At 42.7% G+C, this 12,350-nt stretch overlaps 1 protein-coding gene across 1 annotated transcript; it reads left to right on the top strand.

The window, feature by feature from the left end:
• The first annotated feature begins 1,791 nt into the window (after positions 1-1,791).
• On the top strand, positions 1,792-5,578 carry LOC147895707 (pentatricopeptide repeat-containing protein At2g33680-like). The gene has a single exon (XM_087383203.1). It carries the CDS (start codon positions 2,095-2,097, stop codon positions 4,783-4,785), a length of 2,691 nt encoding a protein of 896 aa, XP_087239329.1. The 5' UTR covers positions 1,792-2,094; the 3' UTR covers positions 4,786-5,578.
• Positions 5,579-12,350: the final 6,772 nt, after the last annotated feature.

Here is a 12,350-nt window from a genome sequence, read left to right as displayed (position 1 = left end):
ATGGCTACTTGGCTCCTCCTGCGATTTTATGGTTGTCATATGCTGAGAATTGATTATGTCTGTTGCCATTTTGTGTGAGGATCAAGGATGAGAGGCCTTATGTATGCGGAATGTTTCCAATCATCTACAAGGTGGTATGTTTTTGTATACGACGGGGCAGGTATAGAACATTGGGCATTGAGGTCAAGGAACCCTTCCAATTAATCGAAAGGAAGTGCCATGAGATATTTACAAAAACTACCCAAAAGGATCTCCGATGATTACTAATTGCTCGAATTATGCCCGAGCTTTACATAAGGCTTTTTGAGAGCCATGAAAGCTTGGGCTTGATCATGGATTGAAGGAATTGTGTAGCTGAAGGGGATTATTGCCACTAACAAAGAACAAAAGAAATAAGGAAGGAGATCCTACAAAGGGGTTGGGCATATCAAAAGGAAGTTTGGACCTTAGCAGAATGCCAATAATGACCTAGAAATTATTATTGAACAAGAATATAGGAGTCAAACAAGCAAGTGACAAAAAATGAGGGGGAACTAAATGCAACAATTAGGGAAGAGTCCATGCAAGAGAGGATGAGAGGCAAGCCCAATCAAGCTTATAGTTTAATTGACTTTAATGGGAGGGCTTTGTGTTGCAAGGTTACAACGACTTTCGTTTGGCCTTGGATGAGTGGAGAAGGAAGTACAACGTACGTAAAGCATGATCACCTAAGCAACTTCCAAAAGCAACTTAAAGCATGTGCACTAAAGCTGGATGGCAAGTCAGCATTAATAATTTTCGATGATGCATAACTTAACATGGTGGTTAAGATCTTTCATAAATTGGAGGACTCATAAATATAGTTTGTCATTGTTTGCCCTTAAAATTATGTGCATATATTATGTGATCTATAAATTCTCAATGCAACTATAAGTTGATTCTTTTTCTAACCAAGGCTCTCCGAGTTAAGTTTGCAAGATCCAATGTTTATGTGCAAGAGGAGACCGTGAACTCATTTTGCTCCTTGAAATTAAACATAACCTTAGATCCCAACCTTAAGACCGATTTCAAGGTAACCTTAAATCCCAACCGTTAGACCTAATGGAGGCAAGCTTTAATCCCGTCGTAGACGGATCATGTAGCTCGTGTCTACAATAAAAGAGGGATGCGTGATGGGAATTGACTCGTAATATTTGCTCACATTGAACCAATCATTATTATGGTGTTGAAGACAGCAAGTACAACGTAGCATCTTAGCTTGGGATGGGCACCCTGGGATTCATTGTCTATCTGGGCTCGTAGAACTACAGTAATATGGAATCCACCCCATTGCAAAGGATGTTTGTGGCGCATCATCGTCGATAAGCTCTCCACAAAGGATAGACTCTGCAAATGGATGCCTCTATCACCCTGTTGCCCATTGTGTAATGTTGGGACGGAAAACACCTATCACCTCTTTTGGCCCTGCATGATTTCTAGAGCTTTGTGGGCAAGGTGCGAGGATGGCTCGCTAAAGGGAATATTGTTGTGCATCTCGAATGGAAAATGGCACTGTTGGGTGATAAAGGGAAGTTAAACGATGGTCAAGTTCAAATGTGGAGCATAATTAGGGGTATTGTCATTGGAGACATTCCTCGAGATTTTTTCCGAATCATTCAAGTCAACATTTTAGAAGAAGTCCAATACTTCACTTGTAGGCACCCGAACCTTAGAGTGCCTGCAAAGGTGCTACAGGATTCTATGTAACTAGAGCTTTTCAAGCTATCAATCTTCTATTTCAACTTTAATAAAAATTCTCTCTCTTTCAGGAAAGGGACATCGCACAGCCGCCACCACCTTCTGCATCTTCCTTCGTGGCAAAACTGCAACTCAAGATTGGGCCTGTAAGCCCATCGCTCTCTCTTATCAACTCATTTGTAGCCCTGAACCATCCCTCGAAGCTTTTGTAAAGTTGAGGAAGCCCTTTTACTTAAAGGAATGCTATTCATGAATATAGGATTGGAAAAGAGAAGCTGATGTATGCACAGAATTCTCTTCTCAAGTGAATAGATACAAGAGAGTCTGGTTTTGGGTAAGAAATGCATAGATACAATAGAGTCTGGTTTTGGGTAAGAAATGTTAGAGATAACGGAGTCTAAGAAGCGGGGAAGCCACGTAATCAACTGGAGCAAAGCATCTGGGCGGCATGCAAAACAAGAACAAGCGTGGCTTGGCGAAGGAGCTAGGATGGCTGGCCACATGTGCAAGGCTAGCTTTAGGCCTGGAGCACAAGTGGATGCCCCACCACCACGAGAAGGCAGTAGGTGGAAGATGCTGAGCTTGGAGGAAACACTCAGTATTGTGGATCGGATGTCTGAGTTGCCTTCGGTTGAGAACTTTATTTGCATCTTACAGAAGTGCAAGCAAATGAAGAATCTATCTTGTGCCAAGCATGTGCATGCCTTCATTTGTAATAATGGGCTGGAAGCTCATAGAGCCATCGGAAACTTTATCGTGCCATTGCTTGTGGAATCTGGAAGTGTGCTTCATGGTCAGCAGGTTTTCAACAGGTTGATCCATCGGAATGAGCATTCATGGACTTCTCTCATATTAGGGTATATCGAATGCGGGCAAACGCACCATGCCCTCAACCTCTATAAGAAAATGCAAGAGGATAGTGTACATCCTAGTCGGTATACACTTGTGGGCCTTCTAAAAGCTTGTGCTAAGCTGAAAGACAAGGAAAGAGGCTGGCAGATTCATTTTCAGATAATTGAAAATGGATTTCAAAACAATCCTTTTGTCGGCAGCGCTTTGGTTGACATGTATGCCAAATGTGGCTCACTTGCAGAGGCACGGGATGTTTTTGACAAGATGCCAATTCGGCATGTTGTGTCATGGACAGCACTAATTGCAGGCTATGCTGAACATGGACCTGGTCAGGAAGCTCTCAGATGTTTTGAACAGATGCAATTGGAGGGCATCTCTCCGGATGCTGTCACATTTGTTTGCGCCTTGAAAGCTTGCGGCAGCATAGGAGCCATTGACAAAGGCCTAGAAATACACAGAGAGGTCACAGAAAAGGGTTTTGATCAAAATCTTTTTGTCGTAAGCACTTTGATTGACGTATATGCGAAATGTGGCACACTTGCAGAGGCACGGCAAGTCTTTCAAAACCTGCCAGCTCGACATATTGTGTCGTGGAATGCACTACTTGCAGGATATGCTGAATGTGGACATAGTGAGGAAGCTCTGAGCTGTTTTGAACAGTTGCAGCTGGAAGGTGTCACTCCGTGTGATGTAACGTATGTTTGCATCTTGAAAGCTTGTGGCAGAATAGGAGCAATAAACAAGGGGCGAAAAATTCACATAGATATCATACGAAAGGCATTTGAAAGAGATCTTGTTATTGGCAACAGTTTGGTTGACATGTATGCCAAGTGTGGCGCCCTTTCAGACGCATGGAAAGTCTTTGACAAGATGCCAGTTCGAGATGTTGTGTCCTGGACTGCAATAATTGCAGGATATGCTGAGCACAGACCTGGTCAGGAAGCACTGGACTGTTTTGAACAGATGCAATTGCATGGCATCGCTCCAGATATTGTCATGTTTGTTTGTGTCTTGAAAGCTTGTGCCAGCATTGGAGCCATAGGCAAGGGCCGAGAACTACATGCTGACCTTGCACTAAAGGGTTTTGAAGGAGATCTTTTTGTAGGCAACACTCTAATCGACATGTATTGCAAATGTGGCTCAGTTTTAGAGGCGCAAGAAGTATTCGACAAGCTCCTGGTTCAAGATGTTGTATCATGGGACGCACTAATTTCAGGCTATGCTGAACATGGACCTAATGAGGAAGCATTGAGATGTTTTGAGCAAATGCAACTCGAAGGCATGTCTCCAAGTGATGTCACATTTGTATGCACCTTGAAGGCTTGTGGCATCATAGGAGCCATAGACAAGGGCAGAGAAATACACAGGAAAATCACACAGGATGGATCTGAAAGAGCTGTTGTTGGCAATATTTTAATTGACATGTATGCCCAATGTGGCTCACTTTCAGAGGCACGGGAAGTCTTTGACAAGCTACCAAATCGAGATGTTGTGTCATGGAGTGCAATGATAAAAGGATATGGCATAAATCATGAGGGTAACATGGCTGCACAATGTTTTGAAGACATGCAAGAACAGGGTGTGAAGCCAGATGCCGTAACATTCACTTGTCTTCTAGCTGCATGCACCCATAACAACATGGTACTCGAGGGTCAGGACTATTTCAAAGTGATGAGAGAAGTGTATGATATCATGCCGACAATGGATCATTATATTTGCATGGTCGATCTTCTAGCACGATCAGGACATTTGTACCAGGCTGAGAAATTTATTGAAAGCGTGCAATGTCCACTTTCTGAAGGGACATGGACATCTTTGCTCAGTGCTTGTAAAAATTATGGAGAAGCAGATTTAGGACTGAAATGCTTTCAGCATCTTGTCCTGATGAATCCTGAGTCCGCTGGTTCATATGTCCTCATGGCAAGCATCTATGCAAATGCCGGCAGGTGGGATGATGCATATAGTATAGAGGAGCTTAGAAGACATGCAGGCGCACAGAAAAAAGCTGCAAGTGCTATATTAGAGGCGAATGCAAAGGTGCATGAGTTTGTGGTGGGCAGTGGCCAAAGTAACGAAGTTTCAGCAATGTTAGAAATCTTGAGTTCACGTTTCAAGGGGGAAGGGTATGTGCCAAACTTGGATTTGGTCTTGAGAGACAGCTCTTCTGAGAAGCAGGAAGGGGGAAGGAGTATGTGCAAGTCTCGGATTTGGTCTTGAGAGAGTTCTTCTGAGGAGAAGGAAGTTGTATATTTGACCATGCTGAAATTGGCGCTGTTGGGCAGCTTCTCAACATGAAAGGACTAATGCTACATGTGACCGGAAAGCATGCACAATCACTCTGACAACAAAAGAAAGATTACATCAGATTAGAAGTCAGGAGTCCATTGTTCAAGGCATATACCGAGTCCATCATGTTAAGGACGTTTGGTGTGATCCATTTCTGTCATACAGCAGCATCTGGCAGGACTGCTAGCCGTGGGGCTGGGTCACAGCAGCCAACAGGACCTCCGTACAGCTGACAACAGCAGGAGCTCTAAGGACTACATGACCACAACATCAGCAAGGACAGTTGTGGGGGCAGCCTTGGACCAACCACGCAGCGATGGCAGCAGCCAAAGAGCTGCTGCAAGCAAGGGCCGTGTCTTTGTGGCAGTTTCTGTAGCTACACAGGATCCATATTTCCATGTGACAGCAAGCAGCAGCAGCATGTGGTGCATAGAGTCGTCTGCCCAACAGAAGACGGCAGTCGGGCCATTCTGCCAGGTTGGCTCAGCAGACCTAGAAAGTGGCCAGTAGCAAGGGTGAGGGGGCAGCGCTGAAGTCCCTTTGAAGGGGCTCACTTCCATCCCCGTCTCCATCAGTCCGAGCAGCCTCACAGGCCATCAAAGGACCAGCAGAGTCGAGCCTTCAGCAAGAGCAATCAGCCTTCAGTAGCAGCTAGTGTGAAGCCCTGCTTATTAGTCTATATCTTAATCATGTGTGCACTTAGGATCCATCCACCTTGGTTTAATTTAATCACACCATAGCTATAGATTCGAGGTAAGATGCCCTTCCCTCTAACATGAAAAAATAAAGTAGAACCATTTGTTATTAAGTTTCTCCCTTTATATATTGTTATCACATTAGGAAACCATTACAGTCTATGATTTCTGAATGCACCATTTAGAACCAAAGTGGTGATATTTGAATGAGTGGTTACATTTGGTTTTTCTTAATTTTATAGTTTTAAAGTCTAGTACAATGGTCTTCCTTTGATCCATGCCATCAATGATGTAACGTACTTAATAGCTCCTCTCGAACTACTTTGCTATATTCCTTCTTTTATCAACTTGCATTTCTTAAACCGTCCTAAAATCCTTCTTTGTTTGATGTATAGCTTTGGAGAGAATTATCAATGCTTACATAAATGATAATTTGAATCAAAACTTACATACAAGGTAGAAATTATTTGCAGCTCCCCCCCTTTGTTCCCTTTCCCCTCCCCCTTTTGGTCACTGCAAGGAAAATTTCTAATGATACAAGGTATAAATGATCTGCCCCCCTTCCCCTCACCCCATTTTCGTCACGTGCCCTTTTCTAAGATTACATGAATGGCTAGCAAATGGAATGCCCCTCTTAATTGGCCAAAATTCATAGATGCTCTTGGGAGGAATGGACAATCCAAGGTACTTATAAAAGCCCCAAAAACAACATGCATAAAAATTGAGTAGTAGCCACAATCCAATAGTGCCAAATGCACAGAAGCATTGGTGATAATCCTAGAAGTCTCCCCACAACAATTTATCAAGATCTACCCATACTTAGCTTTGATCCAAATGAAAAGATAGATGCTCAAACTACAAGTCACCTCTTTCAATGCATCATATCACTTGAATGACAATACGTCTGCCTATTTGAAGAAGTGGTTGAATTTTGAACAAAAACACTATGGAGCCTAAGCACTACAAGGAGACAATCCACAACAACCTCACCAACTCAAACATTAGCGATACCTCTACCATGACAACTGGGTAAAGAAAACAATAACACATCTCTAACTGTGCATAATCTAGCATAAACCAAAGATGTGTGAGCAAATTAGTTTAGGGAAGTTGTCAACCCTATGGTAATAAGGATCAAAAGCACATCAAGCGGAGCACTTTGTGTGGAGACCAAAATCCAATAAATATCTCTTAACGAGAAGAAGTTCCTGCTTTTTGGGGCTCAGTGTGCAGTTCACTTTGTGTTCATGTGCTTGATCTCCTCGTGTCTCTGCTCCCTTATACTATCATCAATGCATACTAGCATGCCCCCACCGTTGCAACCCATACTCTTGAACTCCCTCCTCTTCCACCTTCCTTCTTCCAACTCCTCCTTGTCACCTCCTCCCGTTCCCCTCCCCTCCTCCCTCAATGTTTTGAGCATGCATCCCTATAAATGATGTTAGGGAGAATGATGAGATAAAATGCCGACTTGACCTTTAACTCTTTTAGATGCTACCTATTAGTAGCCTAAAAACTCTATAACAAACGTTATCTTAGTGTCTCTAGTAGAGGCCAGTTACATCATAGAACTATTTATTAAGATCCTTAATCGAGTAAAACATGATATTCCATTACTGGCATGGATATGCAACAGAAAATGAATTATAAGTGGCAAAGTAGACTACTTCATCACAAGCACTTGAAATATTGTGTAGTGAACCTTTCAACTACGAATATGGAACTATAAATTCAATGTAAGTGCAAGAAAAAGGTGCATAAAAGCTATACAATGTGCTTCAAATTTGAGAGGGCATAGTGGGGAGAGTATGGCAATTCTACCCCCAAGCGATATGAGGATTGTAACATAAAAATAGTTGAAAAGAGTGCTGAGAACCTTGACTATCAAGCTACATAGAGAACCTTGAAAAGAGTGTTGAGAACCTTGACTATATCAAGCTATGTAGAAAACAAGCAAGTTACCCCACAGTGGAGGAAAATTAGGGAGGTAAACAGAACAGACATTGAAAGTAGCAAGAAAAGTGGATGAAAACTAAAATCCCAATTTCTCTTTGTTATGCCAAAAATTAGCTATCATGGCAGTTCTATAATGAATATATGATCTCATAAATTTTTTCCTTAATTAAACAAGATTAGTGGCATATAATCACAATGCATTCTATCAAGCCTTGCTTATCTTTCTCATGCATTTTAACCACTATTTTCATCCAAACCTTGCAAAATCTTGCATGGGATGGTGGACACTTTGAAAAATCCTTGTAAACCTTCAACATATCCACTTGATAAAAAGTATTTTAATAACAACTGACCTTGTAACCATAATTCGTTAATCTATAGATGAATAAGGATAGCTAGATACATATCCCACATTTCTTGCTCCCACCATTAGATACCTTGCAAACAAATTTCTCCTTGCAATCTCTTTATGCCCCAAATCAACCATCCCTACAATTGCATAACATCTCTAGATGATGTAAAATCAGTTCTAGTAATAAAACAAGACTAAGTAGGTGCTATATTACTGCAAGGTACATTAGGAAAAAAGGGAGCTCATTTTGGGGCCTTTTAGAAGAGAGAGAAAATAGGCTCTCAACCAATCAGGAGTGGGCCAACGTAACGTTGAAAATTCAACAAAAGAAGATGAAAATAAGAAAAAGAAATAGTACTATATGTTCGTAGAAGCATGTCACATTAATGAGGTGATCTAATTTGAATCTTTTAAAAATTTATTTTCTGTGCAGAATTTGGTGATTCTGACACCGCAGACGCGTCCGAAACGGCCCAAAACCCCAAAAACGGCACTGGAAACGCTGGAATCGGACATCCGGAGGCCCGGAAAGTGCCGTTTTTGGGGTTTTGGGCCGTTCCGGACGCGTCTGCGGTGTCAGAATCACCAAATTCTGCACAGAAAAGTGTTGCTCTTATATGAACATTGAATGTAAAGCATGTGAAAGAATATATTTATTCCTTTTCACACTGACATTTCTCACGCAAGTATCCATATTTTCTTGCTTTTGTAGAGAGAGAAAAGAGAAAATAGTGAATTTCTTACAGGGCCCCAAAATGAGCTCCCTTTTTTCCTAATGTTTTTCTAGGTCTAGTTTATCCATATCTTCCAATCTTTCTTACTCATGTATACCAAATTTTCATTTTGTGAGGGGGAAAGGAGGGGAGAGGGTGCAAAGAGAGCTTGAAAAACTTTATTTCAAAATGCAAATGTGGCAAGAACATACAATAGATTGTAATGAGAAACTCACCATTTTGCCATCACATTATGGCATAACTATGCAAGGAGTTATGAGATATACAAGCCGAGGCAACCTTTCTTATGCATTTTTACTACTCCCATCCCAATCTTGCAAAAGCCTACATGAAAGGGTGGATAATTTTCTTGGCATTGTTGAGATTCCTTCCGAACCTATAGATTAACCATCCTTCAAACATATTTGTGCTTGCATAATTTTTAGTGCCACATATCAACCATCCTTGTGATTCTATATGTACTTTTTGACCCTAAATGCCCTAGTCTATGTAATGCACTGAGAAATGCAATCATCAAAACTGCATGTGTGTCTTGTGTAGCTGCATAATCACACTTGTAACAAATTAAGCCTCAAGAGAATATTTGAAGGATATGATGGAATAAGGATACCCAAAACACTCTAGACAAGATTTGGACATACTTGCAACATCAAGTTCTAGAGAGAGGATTCTAGGTCTGGTGAGAGTACATTGCTCTCAATAGAAAAAGGATGAGAATTATCTAAACGAGTTCCATTTTCAATCCCATCTAATGGAGGACCAGTCGTATTCAAGATCTTGTGTTTGCAAACCAAATGTATTTTGAGGTTAGAGAGAAAAAGGCAGTCTAGAGAGAGAGAGTGACCTCTTGTGCACTCTAGTGTGCATGGATATGATTCAATAAATTTTTGTTTTGAACTCTAATTGGATTTCTATTTGTCCCGTCTTGCTACTAGGAAATACGGAGATATTTGGAATTCTCTTCCTAGAGAGAAAAAGTCATAGAGAATGCATTAACGCTCATATATAAATGCACCATAATGCAAACCTAAGGGGGTCACAAAGCAATATGTAAGATAGTGTGTGCAAGTGGTAGAAGGGTCTTATATTTTTATGGATAGGTTATAAAAAGCCATAGGTAGGAGGATCTTTTAATATCCCTGATTGCACGTGCAATATGGGGGTTTTACATAGTGACCCCCGTCCACCCCTTGTAAACGAGGATCCCCTCAGCCAAGGGGTCTAATGTTGACCTTGGATCCGCTCCTGGTGCCTTGCAAGAAAGGGAGGGCGTGTAGGTCCAAACCTAACTACGATAGTAATCTAACGGAGGCATAGCTCAATTGTGATAACAAGTGAGGTGCATAGGACCCTTTGGTGTAAAGGCTAACCAAGCCTCAAAAGGGGCACCAACCAAAAAAAGCCACGTTCCCTTAGTTCATCCTAGCCAGTTGAAAGGCCAACCAATCGTCTACGGCCCAGTCGGCAACAACACGCAACACACATGGAATAAAGAAGGTGCCACGTGGTGGCACGTCTAACAATCCACGAAAGCAAGGGGCTGTTGGAGATAAGTGCACACACTAAGTGTACTATTTCCTAGTCTACATTTGTCTAAGTCTAAGTCTAGTCTTTATGTCTTGAGTGTGTGCCATGTGGCACTTCTACAATTATCCCATAAGCACTCTTGCTTTATGTCTTGTACTTTGGCCCATATATTCATGGGTCACATCATTGTAATCAATCAGTCTAGCTTGTGTCTTGTCTACACTCTTCTCAAGGTATTTCTTGTCTTTCAATCTTGTTATTTCATTTCCAGTTTCTAGTTCTAGTTCTTGCTTCCATATTCCAACAGGGGCTCGAGAGCATGGGTAGCTCAGCAGCCACGGGGTCCCATGCAAGGGACATGTGGCCCAACCACATGCTAATAATGAGGGAATGTGGTCGTTTGTGAGAGCACATGGCCACTTGCAACACACAATCGGTGGCGGTAGTTGGGATAGATGGATTGGCATCGACCAATGGAATCACACGGCAATACCCAAGACAGTGGTGGTGACATGTCTAAACAACATGTGGCCACCCACACGAACGCGACATGCATGAGGTTTGGTTGTGACATCCTATTAGAGGTTAGCATCACTAACTGACAATTTGCGATGCACAATGGCTTGGTAAGGCATGACTGTCTTAGGGGATTTGCTAGACTAGTCCGTAGTCTATGTGGGTTGGCATGCGGTAGCGACTCAATATCACCTTCAAAATTGGCCATGTGGGATCTGCTAGACTAGTCAACAGTCTATACGTGTCTGTGACGTTGGCACGCAGCAAGGGCTTAAGTCACCTTCAAGATTGGCCATGCGAGACCCATCCATATGGGAGTAACCCTTAAAAAGTAGAGACCTAACACCTCCACAACCCTAGGATACATGGGGGACGTGCATCCCATCAATGCGTGGGTGCATGGACCGTGTTCCAATGGTTGGATCAGGCATGCTCAATGATCAAAGAGAGTCATTTAAGACAAAACGACTTCAAAGGTTGAACGATGGGTATACTTCATGATAAAGGTTGAGGTTGAATCCAGCAAGTACTTGGAGAGAGAACGATGGCTGAACAGTATAGCCGTGTGGATTCATGGCTTTGCCAAGGTTTGTGATAGAGGCTGTATGGTTAAATGGATGCCTCTACTTGGCAATGGTGGGGGTTCAAGGCCTACGGGTGGGAAACACAAAGGAATATTTCTACGGGTGTGATAGAGGCTGTATGGTTAAATGGATACCTCTACTTGGCAATGGTGGGGGTTCAAGGCCTACGGGTGGGTTTGAGGAATATTTCCCTTTTTGGAATTCCCCCCTTGACTTAGTCTAGTTAGTCCTAGATAACCTTAAATGGATGTAGAGACAAAGTGGAGTCATGTTTTGTGGGAGCGAAGGGCTGGTTAGCAAGGCAGTTCTATAACAAAACGGTCTCGAGTTTGAGTCCATCTGGTGTGCGCAAGGAGGAATATTTAAGAAGAATTCCCCTGAGGTGCTATATTTTGCTAAGGGTCCTTTTGGTCCATGCTCGGTTCATGTGGCACTACGGGACCCAAGCCCAAAGGTGACTATATGATGAAGTGGTCGAACCAAGCAAACAAGGTTTGTGAATTTGGGTTGGTGGTTATGCTTCATTTGTGGGCAGGGCGGCGAGGGTTCAATCTTGGGAAAAAGGAGTATATCTCCTATGACGAAAGGGAGTAGTCTGGCTTCCGTCAAAACAACTTCGATCAGCAAATGCGTAGGGGCCCATTATGCCTGGGATTGCCGTTGAAGAAAAACTTGAAGGTGATTCAGGAGCAATTTGAGGAAGAGGATGATGAGGAGCACTCATAGATCCTTACCATCTTGCAACAACTCAGAGCCATCAGAGAAACCATCATCTTGAAACAGGTGGGTTCAATTTCAAGGGGGGGGTGTAATGAGGATCCCCTCATCGACAAGGAAGCAAGGCTGACGTTGCCCTTGGATCTACTCCTATTGCCACATCACAATGCCATGTAGGCAAGGAAGGGTGCATAGGTTCAAACCTAGCTACATTGGTAACTGGAACGAGGCGTAGCTTGGTCACAGTAATAAGGGAGGCACATAGGCCCCTTTTTGTAAAGGCTCACCAAGCCTTGAAGGGGCAGTAGGCCCAAGAGCACGAATAGCCCAACAATCATGGGGCTACCCATCCGCAGGGGTATGTGGCCCAACCATACGCAGACTATGAGGGCAAGTGGTCGGTTGTGAGGGCACG

Source organism: Dipteris shenzhenensis, chromosome 12 (genome assembly GCF_047967505.1).
Source record: "Dipteris shenzhenensis isolate YYH24624 ecotype China chromosome 12, Dip_SZ_1.0, whole genome shotgun sequence".
Lineage (NCBI taxonomy): Eukaryota > Viridiplantae > Streptophyta > Polypodiopsida > Gleicheniales > Dipteridaceae > Dipteris > Dipteris shenzhenensis.
The sequence above is the reverse complement of the archived record's forward strand: the minus strand, read 5'-3'. Positions and strand labels throughout refer to the sequence as shown.

Excerpts from the sequence above, each read along its gene's own strand:
- LOC147895707 (XM_087383203.1), top strand. The coding sequence starts at position 2,095 with ATGTTAGAGATAACGGAGTCTAAGAAGCGGGGAAGCCACGTAATCAAC.